This window comes from Colobus angolensis, unplaced genomic scaffold (assembly GCF_000951035.1).
Source record: "Colobus angolensis palliatus isolate OR3802 unplaced genomic scaffold, Cang.pa_1.0 Scaffold398, whole genome shotgun sequence".
Classification (NCBI taxonomy): domain Eukaryota; kingdom Metazoa; phylum Chordata; class Mammalia; order Primates; family Cercopithecidae; genus Colobus; species Colobus angolensis.
In genome coordinates, this window is record NW_012117354.1 from 921,985 (window position 1) to 945,905 (window position 23,921).

General features: G+C 34.9%; 1 protein-coding gene across 1 annotated transcript in view; it reads left to right on the forward strand.

Annotated features, from left to right (window-relative positions):
* The window catches only part of MMS22L (MMS22-like, DNA repair protein), a 138,518-nt gene that overhangs the window by 12,628 nt on the left and 101,969 nt on the right, over nt 1–23,921 (forward strand). Inside the window, exons 7-11 of the mRNA XM_011955161.1 lie at nt 195–285; nt 2,136–2,266; nt 6,350–6,463; nt 15,044–15,220; nt 23,769–23,831. Of these exons, the coding sequence (XP_011810551.1) occupies nt 195–285; nt 2,136–2,266; nt 6,350–6,463; nt 15,044–15,220; nt 23,769–23,831 (576 nt within the window). The remainder of the gene's footprint in view (nt 1–194; nt 286–2,135; nt 2,267–6,349; nt 6,464–15,043; nt 15,221–23,768; nt 23,832–23,921) is intronic.

Sequence of the window (23,921 nt, forward strand, 5' to 3'; positions counted from 1 at the left end):
TATTTCCTGCTTTCAAAGATCTTCAGTGAAAGAATCCTCTAATGAACAAGACAGAGGTTTTCCCTGAGCTTTTGAATAGTGGTAGGTTAATTGGTTCTTTATCCTTGTGTTTATGGAGGAGTATTGTGACATGCTATAAACACCTAGTAAAATATTAATTAATTCTCAATCACAGTTGATAATGTCATCCACAGCTTTTTCCACCATCATGGCATTTATTACATCTCCACTTGGATATACATTGGCTGGTGCTAGAAATTCTTTACATGCTGGGTGAAAAATTGAGTAAGTTTATGGATTTATGATTTATATTCTTTTTAAAAGCTTTTATTGCTTTTTAAAATTACATAAGTAATAAGTGCTTTCTGATATTTAAAAAAAATCAAATAGTAAACAAAGTAAGAAGTAAAAATTTTACTCCTTTTTTTCCAGAGATAACTACTGGGAACAGCATGATTTATCTTTCCATATTTACATTCTATCTGTTAGTACACATATTCACATTCTATCTTAGTATATATATAGAAACTCATAAAAATTTTGTTTTTGTTTTTAACCACAGATATGATCATACTGTTCAGTGTGATCTTTCATTTATCAGTGTTTTAGCGATCTGTTTATGTTAGTACTTATAGTTCTACTTTATCCATTTAAAGGCTGCATGTTACGGTTCTACTATATTTAGCCATGTCTATTTTTAAACATTGAAGTTACTTTCATTTTTTGATTTTACACATCATTTTTCACTGAACACCCTTGTGTATAGATATATATCTTTAATCTGTATACAAGTTATTCTGTAAAATATTCTTAGAAGTAGAGTGGCTCGTTGTCATTTTAATATGTATATGCTGCTGTTTTGCTGAATAGCAAGTCCTACTGATCTGTAGACATTAACTGTAGTGTGACTTTACTTCATACTCTTGCCAGTAGTTGATGTTATCAATTATATTTTATTTTTTGCCAACTAATATGTGAAAAATCAAATGGAATTTTTTTGATCTTGCAATTTCTTGGTTACGAGTGAAGTTGAACGTCTTTACATTTTATTGTCTGTATTTGCTTTATTAATTACTCATTATATTTTGCAAATTTTCCTTTTTTTAGTAGGAGTTTATTTATATTATGGATAAATATCCTTTATCCTTATGGATATGTTGCCCATTTATTTCTTGATCTTGCTCTTTGGCATTTTTAAGTTCCCTTGGCAACCTGTCACTTAGGTTGTAAAGATGTCTGTTACTCCTATACCTGCTTTTCAGTTAATAAATACATACATATATGTCTATATATGTGTATACCTACATATATTAATACACAGAAACATACAAAGATGTACACCAGTATATAATTTCCTCTCTCATGTGGACTGTGTATTTCACATTAATATATTCTTAGAGTAATACTTAAGTGGAGTTATTCTGATAGGTATAAATTTTGGTTATCTATTACCTTGGTTTGCCCTATTTTATGCCACAAAACCATTGCATGGGGTCAGTTTATCAGTATTTGTTAAAAGAATAATGTTTTAAAGGCTTTGTTGATTAGAAATGTGGATGCAGATTTTATGTTGTTCTCTCTTTTTTTTTAAAGTTGTGTTGCATTAATGCTTTTCAAAGATAGACTTACTAGGAAAAGAGAAGTTTATTAGATGTTACTTGGAAGAATTAGAAACTTTTGGGCCGCGCGAGGTGGCTCACACCTGTAATTCCAGCACTTTGGGAGGCTGAGGTGGGCAGATCACGAGGTCAGGAGATCAAGACCATCCTGGCTAACACGGTGAAACCCGGTCTCTACTAAAAATACAAAAGCAAAATTAGCCATGCGTGGTGGCGGGCTCCTGTAGTCCCAGCTACTCCGGAGGCTGAGGCGGGAGAATGGCATGAACCTGGGAGGCGGAGCTTGCAGTTAGCTGAGATCGTGCCACTGCACTCCAGCCTGGGCGACAGTGAGACCCCGTCTCAAAAAAAAGAGACTTTTGAAGATAATGTTTATCAGTGCTCATATGAGAAGGTTGTCCTCAAATTCGCATTTTATATGCAAAAAAAATTAAAAACTGTGTTTTAGTTTTGTTATAATTTAAAGATGTACAGTTACTTTTTCCTTTATGATAACTATTTTTATTACATTTTCAGAACAAGTTGTATATGGTCATCAGTTTATGAATCTGGCAAGTGACAGTTTAACCAATGTCAGCCTGTTTGAAGAACATTGTGAAACTCTGCTTTGTGATTTAATAAGCCTGTCACTCAACAGGTATGACAAGGTAATGCTTTAAGAGTTTGTTTGTATTTTTGAGACTTAAAGACAATATTCAGTCCTCAATGCATGTCGTTTATTGTAAGAATTTAATCTAAAATGGTTTATATGTTCTATTTTTATATTTAGTTGCTATTATCTGGGACCTGAAAGGGAAAACAATTTTTATTTAAACATCTAAAACAGGCTGGAGTTGGTATTTTAGAGCTTTTCTTTTTCTTTCTTTCTTTTTTTTTTTTTAAGAAAAACAGCCTTTTCTATTTTGACAAAAATAAATAAATGATGTTTACCGAAATCATTGGAAGCCTAATTTCTATCCAAATAGTAGAGGCCAGCTCTTTAATAATGTATTGTATTGCTGTTACGTAATAATAAAATAAATGCTTACTTAAAGTTACTTGACACGTTTTAAGAGAGGATTTTCTTGCTTGTTTTCATAAAAGGTCTCGAATCATGGGTGAAATTATGTGTTTTTATTAAATTGTGTTCATCATAGAGCGTTTAATGGAGATAGTGATTTAAAGGTGCTACAGAGCATGTTCATTTTTAAGTAGTGGAAATGTCTAGAGTATTATCTGTTATTTTAGATTACAAGCATGAAGACTATTTTTGGGAAATCAAGATTTAGGGAAAAGGAATTTTATAATTTTTCAAAATTTAGATTTTTCATGCATTATCAATATTTTTACAATGTAGTGTGTATGTGTATTAGTGGATTAACCAGATATGATAGACTGATAACTTTTAAATATTTATTTATTTATTTTTGATAATTGACAAAATTATATATATTTATCGTGTTCATCATGTTTTGATATGTGTATACATTATAGAATGGCTAAATATAGCCAATTAGCATATATATTATCTCACATTCTTATTTTTTTGTGTGAGAACACTTAAAATCTATGCTTTTAGTGATTTTCGAGAATACAATATAGTACATTGTTTTTAACTGTAGTCATCATGTTGAGCTTATTCCTCTTATCTAACTGAAATTTTGTATGCTTTTATCAACATCTACCCGCCTCCCTCCTAATCCTCCTCACAGCCCTTGGTAAGGATCATTCTACTCTGCTTCTATGAGTTCAGCTTTTTTAGATTCCACATGTAAGTGAGATTGTGTGTTATTTGTCTTTCTGTGCCTGGCTTATTTCACTTAATATAATGTCCTCCATGTTCATCTATATTGTTGCAGATGACAGTATTTCCTTCTTCTCAAGACTGAATAGTAGGGTCATGCACCGTGTAACAAAGTTTTAGTCAGTGACAGACCACATATACAAGGTGGCTATACCACATAGCCTAGGTGTGCAGTAGTAGTCTGAAAAAGTTTAAGTACAATAAATCATGTTAGCTTAAAGACGCACTTCTCAGAACATGTCCTGCTGTTAAGTGACACGTGACTGTATTCCATTGTGTATAGAAACCACATTTTCTTTATGTATTCATCTGTTGATGGGCAATTTGGCTGAATCCATGTCTTGGCTCTTGTAAATAATGCTGCAGTGAACATGGGAATGCAGATATCTCTTGAACATACTAATTTCATTTTCTTTGCAAATATACCTAGTAGGATTGCTGGATTATGTGGTAGTTCTGTTTTTAATTTTGTGAGGAACTTGCATACTGTATTATATGATGACTGTACCAATTTACATTCTCACCACACTATGCAAGGGTTTTCTTGTCACCACTTCCTCTCTGGCACTTGTTATCTTCTGTCTTTTTGGTAATAGCCATTATAACAAGTTTCAGGTGATGTCTCATCAAGTTTTAATTTGCGTTTCCATAATGAGTAGTGATGTTGAGCATTTTTCATATACTGCTTGGCCATTTGTATGTCTTCTTATGTCAACCAGGCGCGGTGGCTCACGCCTGTAATCCCAGCACTTTGGGAGGCTGAGGCAGGCAGATCACGAGGTCAGGAGATCGAGACCATCCTGGTTAACACGGTGAAACCCTGTCTCTACTAAAAATACAAAAAATCAGCCGGGCATGGTGGCACATGCCTGTAATCCCAGCTACTTAGGAGGCTGAGGCGGGAGAATTGCTTGAATCCAGGAGGCGCAGGTTGCAGTGAGCCAATATTGTGCCACTGCACTCCAGCTTGGCGACAGAACGAGACTCAGTCTCAAAAAAAAGAAAATATCTATTTATATTTTTTGCCGATTTTGCAGTTGGGTTGTTTTTTTGCTATTGAGTTGTTTGGATTCCTTATATATTTAAGATACTAACCCCTTATCAGATGTAGTTTTGCAAATATTTTCTTCCATTCTCGAGATTTTCCCTTCATTCCATTGATTTTTTTTTCTTTTGCTATGCAGATATTTCCTTTTTATTTTGACATAATCCCATTTGTCTGTTCATTTTCGTGGCCTGTGCTTTTAGGGTCATATCCAAGAAATCATTTACCAGACCATTGTCATATAGCTTTTCCCCTATGTTTTCTTCTAGTTTTATAGTTTCAGGTCTTACATTTAAGTCTTTATTTTTAATCAATTTTTCTATATGGTGTGAAACACGGGCCTAAATTCATTCTGTGTGTGGATATCCAGTTGTCCCAACCTGTTTATTGAAGAAGCTGTCCTTTCCCCATGTTATGCTCTTTTAATCATTGTCAAAAATCAGTTGTTCTATTTTGTTCTGTGTCTGTTTGTATGCTAGCAGCACACTGTTTTGATTACTATAGCTTTGTAGTATATTTTGAAGTCAGGTAGTGTCATGCCTCGAGCTTTGTTCTTTTTGCTAAAGATTGCTTGGTCTGTTCAGGACCTTTTGTGATTTCCTACCAATTTTAGGATTGTTTTTTCTATTTCTGTAAAAATGTGTCATTAAATATTTTGGTAGGGATTTCATTGAATCTGTAGGTCACTTTGGGTAGTATGAACATTTTAATAATATTTCTTCTAATCCATGACCACAAGATATTTTTTCTACTTACATGGGTTGTATTCAGTTTCTTTCATCAGTGTTTTATATTTTTCAGTGTGTAGGCCTTTCGCTCTTTGGTTAAATTTATCCCTAAGTATTTTTGTTTTTGTGGGTATATACTATATATGGGATTGTTTTATTGATTTCTTTTTTGGGTAGTTTGTTGTTATTGTATAGAAATGTTATGGTATTTCGTATGTTGATTTTTGTATCCTGCAACTTTACTGCATTTATTTATTTGAATAATTTTTGATGATGTCTTTAGAGGTTTCTATATATAAGATCATGTTATCTACAAACAGCAACAATTTTAACTTATATCTTTCTGTTTAGATGCCTTTTATTTCTTTTGCTTAATTGCTGTGGCTAGGATTTCTATTAATATCCTAATACTTTTTTTTACTTTGTATTTGGTTAGAAATGTGTACATAACTTATGTAAAATATTGCATCTATTATGAATTTAAGAAGCCTAGCTATATTTGCAAATATAGTGTACATTCTGTGCATTATCTAGGGCTGTTGAGGATTTTTTTGTTTAAAAAAGGTAAATAATTTAGAAATTACTTAATCTTTATAAATCTCTAGTAACTGTATTTATTCTGTCTTACAAAATTTTTACTGTGTTTACAGTGAATCAGAATTTATTTTCTAATCTTTTAATTAGAAGTCTTTTGTTGTTGTAGATGACTCAGAGCAAAATAAGCAAACTGACTCTGTGGTATAATCTAGCCCATTACCTATTTCTGTAAATGTCATTTTGCTGGGATATAACCTGGTCCATTTCTCTTACCGGTTATCTGTGGCTGTTGTACTGAAATGGCAGAGTTCAGTAGTTGTGACAGAGACTGTATTGCCAACAGACTCTTAAAAATGTCCTGTCTAGCCCTTTATAGAAAAAGTTTGCTGACCACGGGACTAGATGATTAAAAGTTTTTTTTTTAAGTTGAAATCAAATTAATCTATACTTTTTGTTTTAAAATGGAAATTTATCTCAAAAATTAAATGAAATTGCACATTTTCAAGAAATAATTTTATCTAATTGAGAATACATTCTTAGTCATCTAAATCATTCTTTTAAAAGTATTTGAAAGATATATGGCATTTAAAATTCTGCTACTGTCTTATAAATAACACATTTTGGTTATTTTCTATAGGTGAGGCCTTCTGAATCATTAATGAGTGACCAGTGTCCATGTTTATGCATTAAAGAATTATGGGTTCTACTTATTCATCTTCTAGATCACAGAAGTAAATGGTCTGTCTCAGAAGTAAGTTGGAAAATTGATACGTTATTGTTACTAACCTTTATATTGATTTAATCCAGTGGTTTTGACTGAGAAAAATCTTAGCTTCCTTTTTTATAATAAGTCAATAATAACTACCAAATAGAGCAATAACTGAGTACTGAATATCTACTTTATTTTTAACCCTAATTATTTTTAGCCCTAAGTTAGTAATATGAAAAATCTAAGAGCAGTACAAGGTTCAACTCTTTTTTTTTTTTCAAGTTTTGTTGTTGTTCTATCAGAAATCTTTCAGACTAAGGTATTTACTACCCATTAGTAACCCAGAAAACATTTTAGTCAGGAAATGTGGCAGGTTTAGAAGATATGTGGAGAAATAAAACAGGTTTCTATTACTCAGTTTTATCTTATTTCAAGGAGGGAGGAAGAGAAGCAGGAAAGGGAAGATGAGAAACTTACTTTCACTTCATTTTCAGTCATGTCTTCAGAACAGGGCTTTATTTTGTTTCATGTACTGTAGGTTATCGAAAAAGAGAAGTATCCCTAGGTAGAAGTAATTAAAACAGTCTCTTGTAAAACAGTATCAAAAATGGCTTATGTTATATGAAAGGGTACTTTTGATTTTTCATGGATTTAAAAATTTTCCAATCTTCTGTAATTTGGGGTTTGGGTGCTGCTATTTTTTTTTTTTTTTTGAGACAGAGTCTTGCTCTGTTGCTCAGTCTAGAGTGCTCACTACAGCCTCTGCCTTGTCATGAGCTCAGCTCACTGCAGTCTCCGCCTCCCAGTTCAAGCAATTCTCATGCCTTAGCATCCTGAGTAGCTAGGATTACAGGCATGAACCACTGTGGCCAGCTAATTTTTGCATTTTTGGTAGAGACGGGGTTTTACCATGTTGCCCAGGCTGGTCTTGAACTCCTGACCTCAAGCGATCTGCCTGCCTTGGCCTCCCAAAGTGCTAGGATTACAGGCATGAGCCACCATACCTGGCCTGCTATCTTTTTTTAATAACAACTCTATTTTTGTAGGTTTGCAAGTACTGTATTTATTTTGAATTGTTACTTTAGCATCAAATAAGTGTAAACTTAATATATCTTTGTTGAGTTAAAAATTTTTTTTTCATAACCTAGAAGCACTTGCTGAATTGGGTAAACTTGAACTTTGGCTTTTAGGCATTATGGGGTACAAGAATAGAAGATACAGTTCAGAGTTGATCAAGTTGGTAGCCTACAACTACACCAATTATCCATAAAACTGGGCACTCAGAAAGATGAACTAGAAACTCAACTAGATCTGAAAGGACAATTGACTATCTTTAACCATGGTGCTTTTCAGAAGTTTAAAATTGCTTCTGTGTGTTTTTTGTTGTATTCTAGCCCTTATATGGGTTTACAGACTGAGTTCATGTTACCTAGATTTTATTAAAAATTTCAAACAGTTGAGCCCAGGAGATTGAGGATACAGTGAGCCAAGATTGTGCCACTGCACTCCAGCCTGGATGACAAAGCAAGACCTTGTCTTGAAAAAAGAAAAAAAAAAATTCAAGCCATTGAATTCTGGGTAGCCAAGAAAAATGGATGGATGCCTAAACCCACATCTCCCTACATAGTCTTCCAACAAAATATAGAACAGCAAAATCAAATATATCTACGGTTGACTCTTGAACAATGTGGGAATTAGGGATGTTGACCCTCCCCACAACATGCAGTCAGAAAGCTGCATGTAACTTTCGACCTCCCCAAAAAACCATTAGTAGCTTACTGCTGACTACAGTCCTTACTCGTAACATAAAGAAACAATTAACATGTATTTTGTATGTTGTATATATTATATACTGTATTCTCATGATAAACTAGAGAAAATAAAATGTTAAGAAAACCTTAAGAGAATATATATTTACTTCTCGTTAATTAAGTGGAAGTAGGTCACCATAAAGGTCTTCATCCTCATCTTCATGTTGAGTAGGCTAAGGAGGAGGAGGAACAGGAGGGGTTGGTCTTGCTGTCTTAGGGTGGTAGAGATGGAAGAAAATCCATGTATGAGCGCACCCATACATTTCAAACCTGTGTTCACACGTCAGCTGTATACAAAAACATGCATATTATATAACTGCAAATGGGAGTGCTTAGTACCGTCAGTTTTAAAAACAGAAAGCCACTGAAGCTCTTACCACAAGCCTTTCTAATAAGGCAGGGCAGTCTGAGAAAAACTGCTCAGAGAAGAGAACTAACAGTGGTTATATTTTAAAATCATTGCCAGAATGTGAAGATACTGAAAAAGTTTTCTTATAGATCAGAGAACTGATGATAAGAAAGAAACATGGAAGTGTCCATATTACATGGAGTTTCTGTAGAATAAAAATGCAAAAATGAGTCATGGTACCTACCCATTGGTGATTGGGTGGTGAAGAGCACCAGAAGAGAAAGCAGAAAATTTAGGGTCTTAAAACACCACCACCAAAAAAAAGAATAAATCAAAGGACTCATACCCATTCCCACCACCAAAAAAAAAAAAAAAAAATTCGGTAAAGAAATGGGAAAATGGGACTTTGGTGCATTGTCAAAAGAAGGTGCCCCTGAATTAAGAATCTTTTAAGCTAGTCCTAATCTACAAAATGAACGGAATGAAACTAGACCCTTATAAACTTACTAGAAAAAAACAGATTTGATATACTTTACTTGATGGCACCCTTTCCCCCAGAAACAACTGTATAAAACAGAAGAAAATGACAGCATTGTAGATTGAATTAGTTTGTCTGTTCAGACTACATCTGGGGGTATAGAAAAACACCTTGAATAAGATACTCAAATGTTAAAAACAAATGGACAGAAAATGGGTTGGATGGAAAGAATACATTGAATGTAGGAAAGAAATAGGAAGAGGAAAATTGTATCAGAATTGACTAAATTACAAGATGACTAAGGGAGATTAGACTTAAATGAAAATTCAATAAGGGGCATAGAAGAAAGGTTGAAAAACAACTAAGGGAATCAAAATGAGATAAATATGAAGAGAGTGAGAAAATGGTTGAGGTGGAAGATGGGCAAAGATGAAATAACTGTACATATAAATGCAATCCCTAGAAAACAATGTGATATAGCTATTATTAAAAACTATAATCAAAGGAAACTTCCCAGAAATAAAAGATCTAAATCTACATATTGAAAAGGCCTACTGGATAATTCGAAAGATTAACCCCAAGCAATCCACCCAAAGACAGGTCTTACTAAAACTGTTTCACTTTAAACATAAAGAAAAAAATCTCCAAGTTCTCTAGGCATAAAGACCAAACAACTTATAAGAGCAAAATAATTTTATTGACACTAGACTTGCAAAGTCAACTTAAAGCAAGGTTTGAATGCAGCATTTAAAATGACTCAATGGAAAAGTGTGCACCAAGGATTTTGTAACTTTGACCCTAGCAATCCCACTTCCAGGCATTTACTCTAAATGTATATCCTCGAAAATTAAAATGCATATGCATACGTTTATTTATTGCGGTATTGTTTTTATAGTAGTATAGTAGAAACTATCTAAATTCTCATGTATAAAAGAGTGGTTGAGCAAACCATGGTCTATCTGTACTCTGAAGTATTATTCTGTATTAGTGTGTGTTCTCCAGAGAAACAGAGCCAATAGGATATATAGATTTTTGGATTTATTATAATGAATTGGCTCCCAGAGTTATGGAGGCTAAGAAGTCCCGAATCAGAGGTTGGCAAGCTGAAGACCCAGAGGAGCTGATCGTATAGTCTCCAGTCTCAGTCCAAAGGTCTGCAAATCAGGAAGGCCAATGGTGTAATTTCCAGTCTTGAGTCCAAGTCTGAAGGCAGGAAAAGAACAGTGTTTCAGTATGAAGCACAGGGAGTCTTCTCCACCCTCAGTATGACTTTTTGTTGTATTCAGGCCACTAATAGATAGGATGGCACCCACCTATATTAGAGAGGGCAATCTCTTTACTCAATCTACCAATTAAAATGTAACTCTCAACCAGAAAACCTTTATAGACACATCCAGAATAATATTTAACCAAATATCTTGGCATCCTGTGGCCTGCTCAAATTGACACATAAAATTAACGATTCTATTTATAGTTATGCAATAGAATGAGGAAGATATCTGAACTGATAATGGAGTGAGTTGCATAATGTATTGTTAAGTGACACAAAGTTCAAAACAATATTTAGAGGACAATATTACCTTTTGTATAAGAAATTAGGAAAAAGGAAATGTGTGTGTGTATATATATTCAATTGTGCACAAATAAATACTGGAAAGACAAACTTGAGATTGGTGGGTAAAAATGAAGATGGATGGGTGAAAATGGAGTGGAAGGGTTTGATGTAATTATTTGGGTAGTTCTGACTTTAGAATCATGTTAATGTTTCACATGCCCCCAAATTAAATCAATCTGTATGAAAGGTGCACTCAATGGAATATAACAGAAACAACTGAACTTAAATGTATTTTAAATGAATAACACTCTTTGTGGGGATTGGCAGTACTAACCCAGGTAACTTTAGAACGTGCTATTTGTCACTATACTATAAGGCTAAAGACAAAAGAATCATAAAGAACTGTAAATATTTCACTTAGGAGATTTGTTTTTTACATTGTTATGTGAAGATTAGCAATTTAAAATCTATTATATTTGTATTAGACTGGACAAATTAATAAATACATTGTGTGTAATTGGAGTCAGGTTCGTCTGTGTTGGGAAATTGAATTATACATATGGAAAGAAGGAAAGCCAGCATGAACCACAGTATGTTGGATTAGAATTTGATATAGTATGAAATATTTTTAATATATAGGACCATGTATAAATGTATATATGTGTGTGCATGCATGCATTTCCTACCTTTTTCACTGGGTGGGCTTACAAGCAATGATACTGAGTAACAGTATACACATTGCAGCTATATCTTAGTTTCAAAATAACTATTCTGTAGTGAAAGGAAACAAGAGTCTGACCAAAGGGCTGATTACAGGATGAAGCATGGAAAGTAAACATGAGCCTGAAACATCTTGTACCAGAAACTAAGGAAGTGCTCAAAAAATGATGAGTACATGTCAAAAGGACACTAGAGTCAGCATTAAGGTCTATAGACTAAAATAGCTTTATTTTTCCTCACTTTTTAAAGATATTAATAGGTAAAGAATTTTAGGTTGACAGATATTGTTTTGATACAGTAAGGATATCATTCCCACTGATCTCCATTACTCTTGAGCTACAAAATAGTAAGGGATTGTAATCTATTCAGTAGGAATATGTGAGTCCCTACCAATATAAATAAATTGGGAAAAGGGAAACTCTTCCTAATAGATGTAGAGTCATGGAATTGGAAAATCACCATTTGACAAGCTCCATGGTAATTGTTTCAGGCAAAAATCCTCAATGGATGCTTAAAGTAGTGGACAAAACTGATGAAAAACAGCACATTTACATAGTTTGCTAAGATCTTTACATAATATTTATCAATTATAAAAGGGAAAATAATAACTTTATAGTACAGAAAATGTGGCAGGTACTACCTTAATCAAGTAATCAAAGTTAACTATTAATAGGACCGATTGATATCATGTGCCACCAGTATGATGCCTTGAAAGTACAAAAATAGGCCAGGTATGGTGGCTCACGCCTGTAACCCCCGCACTTTGGGAGTCCTAGGTGGGAAGATTGCTTGAGCGCAGGGCAACGTAGAGACCTCGTCTTTACAAAAAATAAACAAGATTACTTATGTGTGGTGGTGGCCTGCCTGTGGTCCCAGCTACTTGGGAGGCTGAGGTGGGATGATCACTTGAGCCCAGAGTTTTGCACCACTGCCCTGCAGCCTGGGCAGCAGAGTGAGACCCTCTCCCCCCACAAAAAAAAGAATAAAATGCGTGATATCAGACAAACCTAAATATCTGATATACTCTTTAAAAATATCAAGCTTATGAATGGTATAATCTGAGGAATTCTTACAGATTAAAGGAAGCTGAAGAAACTAACAGATTAAATGATGTGATAGCTAAATGTATCTTACGATTCCTGCATAATGGTATAGTAGACTAATTTTGAATAAGATCTGTTATACACAATATAACACAAGATGGAAAACATGAAAGAGTGGTTAAGAGACATTAAGAATAGAGAGGATGTCTGATATACTTCTAACCATATAGTTAAAAAGGAAGTGGAACAACAAAAATATTTGAAGAAAAAAATGACTTGAAAATTTTCAAATGTTAATGAAAGCTAGTCAGATAAATTCAAGGAACGCGCATAGGGTAAATAAAAAGAAAATACACACCCAGATGCATCACAGTAGAATTACAGAAGACCAAAGACAAAGAGAAGAAATTTAAAGCATCAGACAGAAAAATGTGTTACTTTATTTTATTTTAAGAGAGAAGGTCTCACTCTGTCACCCAGTCTGGAGTGCAGTGGTGTGGTCACAACTCACTGCAGCCTCAAGCTGTTGAACTCAAGTGATCCTCCTGTCTCAGACTCCTTAGTAGCTGGGAGTACAAGCGCATGCCACCACGCCCAGCTAATTTATTTTTCTGTGGAGATAGGGTCTCTCGGGGCTGCCCAGGGTGGTCTCAAAGCAATCCTTCTGCCTTGCCCTCCCAAAGTGCTATGATTACAGGTGTGAGCTGCCACAGCTGGCCAATATAACACCATTAAAAGAGTGACAATCAAATGGACAGCTGACTTTTCAACAACAGTGGAGGCCAGTGGGAATGATATCCTTATTGTATCAATATTTATCAACCTAAAATTCTTTACCTATCAGTATCTTTAAAAAGTGAGATAAAATAAAGCTATTTTCATTGAAGCAAAATCGAAGGGCATCCTTAGGCAGAAAAATGCTGATGCCAAAATGGGAGTTCTGACACGTAGAAGGAATAAAGAGCAAAGAAAGTGGTACGTGTTTTGTATAAATCAGTAATATAATTTATTGGAATTAAAAAGTAGAGCTAAAGCATATAGTAATAGTAGCATCTAAAGTGAGTAGGGCATAAATGAGCTAGAGTCTTTTAAGGTTCTTGTTTGTTCTAAGAGAAAGGTCTATATTAACTTACTAAGACATTTGGATATATGCTGTTTATTTCTTAGATCATCACTAAAAGAAGAAAATTGGACTTTTTAACTTCCAAGCAGGTAGATGGGGAAAAAGTAAATATTCAACCCTAGAGAAGGAGGTGTTGGTGGATACAGTAGGTATACAAATAGAAATATGCAATAAGATTGTAGATTTAAAACTAAATGTATTAGTCATTATATTACCTGCAATGGTACTACTAAAAGCTCCATCTAAAAGACGTATTGTCAGGATAGATTGTATGCTGGTTTACAAGAGGCATATCTAAAACAGAATATATCAAAGTTCAAAATGGATAGAAAAGATACAAGAAAGTGATGTATTAAATATTGGAAAAATTGTGACTTTAAAACAAAAAAGCATTAAGTTACTTTATAGTGATGAAAGGTTTACTTTATCAGGAATATAAATTTAAATTTGTAGTGGCTAATAACATGGTGTTAACCATAGCAATTTAAAATGGACAGATTTTCAAGGAGAAATACCCATGCATAGAAACAATGAAATATATTTCTAAATAACTCATAGGTTAAAGAAGAGATGATGGAAATTATAAAATATTCTGAAGTAAATAACATTCTGTAGACTTAAGTTTTGGAACTACAGCTAAAGTTATAATTAGAGGGAAATTTGTAACTTTATATGCAAATACAGGAAAAAAAGATTGAAAATTAATGAACTAAGAATTTATCTCAAGATATTAGCAATAAGCCCTTCATAGTAAATCCAAAGAAAGTAAAGGAATGCAATTAAAAAATTAACAAAAAATTATGAAATGAAAACAATGAAAAAGATAAAATGAGCCAAAAGTTGGGTCCTCAAATTGATACCTAAAATTGGCCAATTTTATTTACGATTACAAAAATACTCAATACTAGAAATATAAAAAGAAACATGACTTCAGTTTCTGTATACATTAGAAAGGTAAGAGATGCTGTCGACAACTTTATGTCTAATAACCTGAACATTTACGTGAAATACCTAGAAAAACCTAAAACTCACTAAATGTTCTGCAAGAGTAGATTGAATAAATGTTTTATCATATAGTCATATACTGGAATATTGCAATGAGCTATGGCTGTTTTCATTAATATAGATGAGTTCAGAAACGTAGCATTGACCAAAAGAAGCAAGTTACAAAAGAATTAGAAATAAGCCGCTTGAGAATACAGACATGCATTTAAAAAAAACAAAATACAGATGAAGCCACTCAATATGTAATATAGGCTGGTATACGTGTGGCAAAACAAAAAAGCAAGGAAATGATTTATCATGAAAGTCAGCAAAATTGTTACCACTGGATGGAGGAAGAAGATGTGGTGACATGTAAGGTACTTCTAAAGTACTATTTATGTTCTGATTCTTAACCTGGGTATTTTTATTATTAAAATTTCATATATGTATTTTGTCTTTTGTATGTATGCTTCATTATAAAAACGGAGAAAAACCACTAAATCAAAGGTTATTGAAACTGTCTTAATTTAACGGAATCAAATTACCTCTGTTTCTATAGTCATTTTGGAACTGGTTGAATAAACTACTTAAAACACTGCTTGAAAAATCAAGTGACCAAAGAAGACCCTCTGTGCCTGTAATCCAGTCCAGGGATCCATTAGGTTTTAGTTGGTGGATTATTACTCATGTAGCATCATTTTACCAGTTTGATCGCCATGGAGTACCAGATGAAATGGTAAGACTTCATTTTTTAAAAAACTTTCTTATATTGTGAATTAATATGTAATTATTTGGACAAATTAAAAGATAAGTGAGCAGGAACAAGAAAAGTCAGACTACAATCACAGAGATAAATTATTTATATCCATGTATAATGTTTCTGTAAACATCTTGAAAAATTATAAAGTTCATGAATTAATTGTTTAATTAAAAAAAATAACTTGTAGAAGATTTGGTATGTAGTCCTGGCCCTGCTACTGAACAGTTGTGTGACCCTGAGCAAATTACTTAAACCTTTCCGGTCTTGTTTCCCCTTAACAAAAAATCATGAGATTGGATTGTCACAAATGCTCTTTGTAGTTTTAAAATCTGTTATGATTGGCAAATAAATTTCTCGGGGAATGAATTACTTATTTTTATGAATAATTTAGTAAAAGTACTTCATAATAGCACTTCTTTAGTGAAGCTTTTTGCTAAGATAATTTATTAAACAACCATGAAGTTTGCTTCAAATAGGAAGAGATTTTAACTAATATATTAATTTCTCATTGGAAATATTTTTTACAGTGTTACTTTAAAACCCCATGAATAAAGTCAGCTAACAGATGTATACTTTGAAGACCTATTTTTATACAATTTCTACCATATTCAGAAATTAATAGTATTATATTATTATATCAGCCTATCAGCTCCATAAAATAAACATCTAGAATCATGAAGCCAGTTTGTCTATATTTTCAAAATTGGTCTTTTTTATGTCAGTGGTTCCCAAACCTGGCTGATCATTAGACTTACTTGTGAGTTTTAAAAAATCCAGGTGTCTAGTCCAGCTGCAATTAAAAGGAATGCAATTAAAAAATTAACAAAAAATGGCCGGGCGCGGTGGCTCAAGCCTGTAATCCCAGCACTTTGGGAGGCCGAGACGGGCGGATCACGAGGTCAGGAGATCGAGACCATCCTGGCTAACCCGGTGAAACCCCGTCTCTACTAAAAAATAAAATACAAAAAATTAGCCGGGCGAGGTGGTGGGCGCCTGTAGTCCCAGCTACTCGGGAGGCTGAGGCAGGAGAACGGCGTAAACCCGGGAGGCGGAGCTTGCAGTGAGCTGAGATCCGGCCACTGCACTCCAGCCTGGGCGACAGAGCGAGACTCCGTCTCAAAAAAAAAAAAAAAAAAAAATTAACAAAAAATTATGAAATGTGAAAACAATGAAAAAGATAAAATGAGCCAAAAGTTGGGTCCTCAAATTGATACCTAAAATTGGCCAATTTTATTTACGATTACAAAAATGCTCAATACTAGAAATATAAAAAGAAACATGACTTCAGTTTCTGTATACATTAGAAAGGTAAGAGATACTGTCGACAACTTTATGTCTAATAACCTGAACATTTACATGAAATGCCTAGAAAAACCTAAAACCTAAAAAACCTAAAACATGCCTATAATCCCAGAACTTTGGAAGGCCAAGGCGGGTGGATCACTTGAAATCAGGAGTTTGACATCAGCCTGGCCAACGTGGTGAAACCTTGTCTCTACTAAAAATACAAAAATTAGCAGGGCGTGGTGACACACACCTGTAGTCCCAGGTATTTGGGAGACGGAGGCAGGAGAATTGTTTGAACCTGGGAGACGGAGGTTGCAGTGAGCTGAGATCACACCACTGCACTCCAGCCTGGGCAACAGGGTGAGACACCATCCAAAAAAAAAAAAATCCAGATATCTAGATCTTACCTGTGGAAATCCTGATTTTTAAAAAGTTCCTTGGTTCTCATCCTCTATGAGGTTTGGGAACCATTGCTTTATGAAACATATTCTTTGATAGGCTTGATAGATTTTCCTCTTTGGAATGTTGGATAGACCCAGCTTTGAGAAGTCATTCATGGAATCTAAGGGTCAGTTAGTATTAATATAGCATCATAGAAATGGAAAGGGTCTCAAAAAGTCCTCTAAATAACTCCCCTAATAATAAAAGGTCCTGTAGGAGATCCCAGAATACAGTGAAATAGTCAGAAATTGCTCTGAGGAGTTCACACACAGCCCAGTATCAGTGTATTTGACTATTCTACCAATTTATTGAGAAAAGTCAATGAACTTCTTCTCACAGAAAAGAATTGTGTGTTTTTTGTTTGTATCCATGATTATGTACCATGCTAATACAGAGCAAATAATAAATTTTAGCAATTGCCACTATTGCTATAGTAGTGCTTTTATTAAGCATTTTTGTGGAGTTAATGTGATTTCACTTTTTAAAATTATTAGAATATTAGAACAATATTAAAGGAACTAAGAAAATTTACCTGTAATTCTAAGGTCATAATATAAGCATTTGCATTTCTCTTCCTTTCCAACTTCAGTTCCTCCAAGTATATGTTTCTCATTTTAATCAATGTAAGTAAATATGGCAATTAGTTAAGTGTTTCTGAGTTTCTGTTATGTATTAGCATATTAGGAGCCTATTAGAGGATACACATGAAATAGATTGTACCACTTTTTTTTTTGAGACAGAGTCTCACTCTGTTGCCCAGGCTGGAGTGTAGTGGCATGATCTCGGCTTACTGCAACCTCTGCCTCACGGGTTCAAGCGATTCTCCTGTCTCAGCCTCCTGAGTAGCTGGGATTACAGGCGCACACCACCACGCCCAGCTAATTTTTGTATTTTTAGTAGAGATGGGGTTTCACCATGTTGGCCAGGCTGGTTTCAAACTCCTGACCTCAGGTGATATGCCTGCCTTGGCCTCTGAAAAGTGCTGGGATTACAGGTGTGAGCCACCACGCCCTGCCAGATTGTACTACTTCTTGCTTCAAGGAACATGCTTTTAGGTTATTAATACTTGTTGGAACTGTATAAACAGTTATTTGAGTGCATAGTATATTTCAATATTAGTTGATATTGACCCCCCAGATATTCTCAGTGTGGTAGACAATCTAGTCACGTTAGTATATATCATTGCTATTGCTATTGTAATACTGAAATGCACTGATGTAACCACCCATGGTTGCAATGCTGAAATCACTCTTCTATTTCTTTTTTCTTGTTTTTTTGAGATGGAGTCTCGCTCTGTCTCCCAAGCTGGAGTGCAGTGGCGCAGTCTCGGCTCACTACAAGCTTCGCCTCCCGGGTTCACGCCATTCTCCTGCCTCAGCCTCCCGAGTGGCTAGGACTACAGGCGCCCGCCACCACGCCCGGATAATATTTTGTATTTTTAGTAGAAACGGGGTTTCTACTAAACCCCGTTAGCCAGGATGGTCTTGATCTTCTGACCTCATGATCTGTCCACCTTGGCCTCTCAAAGTGCTGGGATTACAGGCGTGAGCCACCGTGCCCAGCCCTACTCTTCTATTTCATAGAGAACTCCAGAAGAGATTATTGCTTTTATTAGCTCTGAATCAAGATAGTAAATGAATTGTCTGTGTTTCAAATAGCTTAACTCATGTCTTTTATATTTGTCATCAGTTCCTGTGTGATTTTCTTTTGCCAAGATTTTTAAAAATCACATATTTTATGTAGAAGGTTTTAAAAACAAAGGCCCTGGTAATTATTATAAAAAGGATATGATAAAAATGATGAGGATGTGAAATATGTATGTGTATGCACATGTAAAATAAACTTTGCCTTTATATATGAGTCCTCAAAGAGTTTTAAATATTTCTGGATTTCTTAAAGGCTTTTAAAGAAAAACAAGCTCTCTAGTTAATAATAGTTTTCATTTGGGGTAAAATATATGCTGCATTTGCAACGTATTTAATATTTCACAGTGACTGTGTATTATCTCAGTGAAATATTCCAAAGTAGGTGAGAGGATAATATATTCATTTTACAGGTCAAGAAATTGAGATACACAGTGGTTAAATATCACCCCTATTTTATCTCTTAGGTAAACTTGATATTAGAGTTCTCCTAAGGATTGCCTCTTACGAATAGGTCTTTGATAGGGTAACCATGTGTTCCATTTTGCCAGGTACAGACAGTCCTACTTTATACCTTATTGTCTATTTATCCTAACTGGTTAATTTTTCCTTTTATCCTCAAAGTGTTTCAGTTTAATTGACAAATCAGACAGTAATTCTAATCTATGAACATAAAGGCATATTGATGTATTGTTTCTGAGAGATTATATAAGATGTTAATTTGGGTCTGGGATCTATTTAGAATTTTGAAAATTTTTTTTCTCCTTATGATATATAACCAGCTACAATAGAGAAAATGGTTGTGCAGTAAGCATGCTTTATTCTAATAAGTAATCTGGAGTGAGAGATGATATAAAGTAATAATGGCTAGTCATATGTTCTTCACCAGAGAAATATCTATAATCTTGTGGCAATGTGGCGATGTTTGTTTTTAAACGTGAACTGCTTTGCCCTGAAGGTTAATGTGAAATCTTTACATTTTAAATAGGTTTAAAATGTAAACCTATAGTGGATTTAAATCACAAAGCTATAATGGATTTAACTCACAAAGCTAGCCCATTTCTTAGTGTTGACCTGTAAGAAAAATTTGGGATCTCACTTTTTATATTAGAGTCATTAAATTTTCATACATTTCTGTTTAATGCTTTTCTCTCAGCCAAGATGAGAGTGGGTTACTCTCTCACAATTCTAGTCATCTATTTTAAAACCAAATACAGTTTAAAGAGGAAAATTACTTCTGGGCATTGCAGGGGGTCAGTTTTAACAGTGTTTTCTGTACCCAGAACATAATGCAATTAGTCAGGCTAGCTGATGCTTGTCTTTGAAACATCTTAAATAGTAACCAGATAAAAGTGTGAAATGTAACCTTAAAATGAGAGTTGCACCAGACTACCTAGTCTGCTGGAAGTGGAGGGTGGAGGATCTGTTTTACATGTCTGGTAGAGATCCTACCTATAGTAAAGCTTAAATGGGTATCTTAGTTTTAATGGTGAGATAAGGAATATAAAATGTAGCCTCAAATTGATGACATTCTACCTCCTTTCTATCAGCAGATTTAACTTGGTATATAGAAAAGAAAAAATGTTGTAGCTTCCCAAAGTAAAATTTTATTGTGCAAGAAAAATCTGTATCTCTTTGATACATATTCTCTTACATTTGATTTGGGCATGATGTTGTTGCCATTCTTTTATTTGAATTGCAGTTTATTTTTGTTTTAGATTATAGCCACAAAACTGATTTATATAGTTGAAATTCCTTGGGTGAGAATTATACTGTTTTTCTGTAATTCTTGTGATTCAAATGCTTTGATAACACTGAATGATTGAAATATACTCAACACTATCCAGTTACAAAGCTAAAACTTAAATTACATCAACCCTGTCATGGCCCTTCTCATTTGGCACTGGAGGTGACATTTTCTTAATAAAGAATGATACAAAAATGAATTGCTGAAATCTGAGGGAAGGCATGCTAAGAAAAAAAAATTGGTTACTGGTGCATGTTATAATAGAAGAAATACAGGCTTTGGTGCCAGATAACCTTGGATTTGAATTCATTCTTTGACTTGTACATACATGACCCTTCTGAGACTTAATTATGTTTTCTGTGAAATGGGGAAATTTTTTTGAGGAAGTAATATGTCAAGAACCTGACACAGTGGACATACAGTATTCATAGAAGAAAATGATCTTTTTTTGAGAGAGACTTTCAGTGCCAACTACCAAGTTTCAGGGGACAATCCCTAAGACTGTCTTTACTTCTGACACCAGTTGCAAGCTCGGGGTTCCCAAAACTACCTTAGTTTGATAATTTGTTAGGACTCACAGAACTCACTGAAAGCTATTATTTTGTTTTCTTAAAGGGGAAGGATATAAATTAACATCAGCCAAGGGAAGAAGGGCATAGGCCAGAGTCCAAAAGTACCAAATGTGGGCCTTCTATTGTTTTCTCTTCATGGAGTCAGGCCACATTTGTCCCTTCATGGAGTCAGGCCACATTTCTCTTCATGGAGTCAGGCCACATTTCTCTTCATGGAGTCAGGCAACATGCGTCTCACGCACGACGCATCAGTGCGTGACAGTATGCAGGGAGTGTTGCAAAACGGGGGTACTCACTCAAGCCTCAGTGTTCATAGTTTTTATGGGAGTTCCATTATGTAGGCATGGACTACTGAATTGCTCACATGGCTGATTTCAGTTTCCAAGTCAACTGACTCAAAGCCCCCAGCCTGAGTCACATTGTTGGTGTTTTGGGCATGACCAAACCCTAAGCTAAGACTATGTGGGTGTGTCCAGCCTTCACTCTCTATCACATTGTTAGATTATCCAGTATGACCATAGGACCCTGGTCAAACAAAGATGCTACGATCAGACATAACATTCCCAGGACCCAGAGATGACCTCCAGGAAGCTAGGGTCAAAGGCCAGATCTTTTTTTTTTTTTTTTTGGAGACAAAGTCTCCCTTTGTTGCCCAGACTGGAGTGTAATGGCGTGATCTCGGCTCACTGCAACCTCAGCCTCCCGGGTTCAAGCAATTCTCCTGCCTCAACCTCCTAAGTAGCTGGGATTACAGGCACACACCACCACACCCTGCTAATTTTTGTATTTTAATAGAGACGGGGTTTCACCATGTTGGCCGGGCTGGTCTCAAACTTCCGACCTCAAGTGATCCGCCTGCTTCGGCCTCCCAAAGTGCTGGGATTACAGGAGTGAGCCAGTGCGCCCAGCAGGCCAGGTCTTTTCTTTGGGCAAGGCCAAATTCTTTACTCCACATTTTCTCCCAATAAATGTTTTTTTGCATTCACTTTATTTTTGTATGTCAAAAAGTCATTAATTTTGCTAAAAATAAATCATTGTATTAGTAATCTATTGCTCTGTCACAAAAGTATCAGCTTAAAACAAAAATTTATTATCTCACACTCTCGATTTCTGAGTCAGGCATTCAGGAAAAGCTTAGCAAGGGTGGTTCTAGCTCAGGGTCTCTCATGAGGTTGCAGTGAAGCTATCAGCCAGGGCTTCAGTATCTGAAGATTTAACTGGAACTGTAGAATTTGCTTTCAGCTTTATTTTTTTTGTTGGCAGAATGCTTCAGTTTCTCATCATATGTGCTGTTCACAACATAGCTGTTTCCAGATTAACAGGTCAGAGTATCATGAAGATGGAAGCTTCAGTGTCTTGTAACCTATTCTTGGAGATGACATACTATCATTCATATTGGTATTGGTAGTCTGTTAGTGACCAACCCTAGTACAGTGTGAGAGGGGATTGTAGAAAGTATAAATTCCAGGAGACAAGGATTATTGGGGGACATCTTAGAGGCTGACTACCATACTCAGTATGCTCTTTATTAAGAAAATATTTATTTAGTGATTTACTGTAGTGAGCATTTTATATGAATATCGTCTAGCCATTTAAAATCATGAGTATTCACTATGAGTTAACACTTTGTTGATCATTTGAGTTCATGCCTGTGAACATCATATTCTTTATAACAGGGATAAGAAGGGTATGATGAAGGTCTTCTACTTTTTAAGGCCTTAGGTTTTTCTTTTTGAGGTCTTTGGATTGCTTTCTTTTTTTTTCTGAGATGAAGCCTTGCTCTGTCACCCAGGCTACAGCGCAGTGGCATGATCTTGGCTCACTGCAACCCCCACCTCCTGGGTTCAAGCAATTCTCCTGCCTCAGCCTCCCGAGTAGCTGGGATTACAGGCGCCCGCCACCACACCTGGCTAATTTTTGTATTTTTAGTAGAGACATGGTTTCACCATGTTGACCAGGCTGCTTTCCAACTCATGATCTACCCGCCTCGGCCTCCCAAAGTGCTGGGATTATAGGTGTGAGCCACTGCTCCCGGCCATGATTACTTTTTATACCATTTTTCCCCCTCCACATTAGAAACTGGTTATTACTTGCTTATTCTTTAAAATGCTTTCTTTGCTTTTGGTTTTGTCCGGTATCCACATATCCAGAACTTTAAGAACTGAATATTAAGTGAACTGAGTATCCTCTGAGAATGTCATCCAGGCTTTCCTTTTGGAAATGTGGAATTGTTTTAAGTTCCTATGTAGCCTTTGTGAAAGTCCTTTTTAGCTTTCTTCCTTATCATGGAGATCATTCTAGATAGTCGAGGTTGTCAAATAGGTGGCCGTTAGCTAAATGAGGTAGAACTGTGTAAAGCTTTCTTTATTTTCTGTATAAAATTTTTAGTTACTTTGTTTACTAAAGTAGATGGTCTCAGGTTTATTGTTCATAAAATGAAGGAAAAAGCTCTAGTGATTAAAGTGGAAAATAGGGATGATTACTCAGCATAAAAAAAACAAAAATACATGTAGATATATAATGTTTCTTTTTTTTCTGTTGGATTTTGTATCTGAAAGCAGAAATGACATATTTGGTAGAATATTTATAATCTTACTAAAGCACCACTGTTACAACTCCTGATATGGTTTGTACTGGATTGGAATAGTTGTACATTTTTTTCTGCCAAGTTCGTTAACTCTTTACCAAAACAATATTAGAAATTCAAGAAATTACATTGATGCTGAATGATAGAGGAAAATGTACTGCACACTTAATTTGCTATATTCTAATTTTAAATATGGGCATAATCAAGAGCAATAATTTTGATACATTACTGTTTACTTCCTTTCTAGAGAAAAGTAGAATCAAATTGGAACTTTGTAGAAGAATTGCTGAAAAAGTCCATCAGTGTTCAGGTATGCAATTAAAGTAAGACAGTTTGTGGACTTTGCTTAATTTTTATGCCATACATTTTATTTTTAAAACCAAGCAAGCTGTTAAAATGA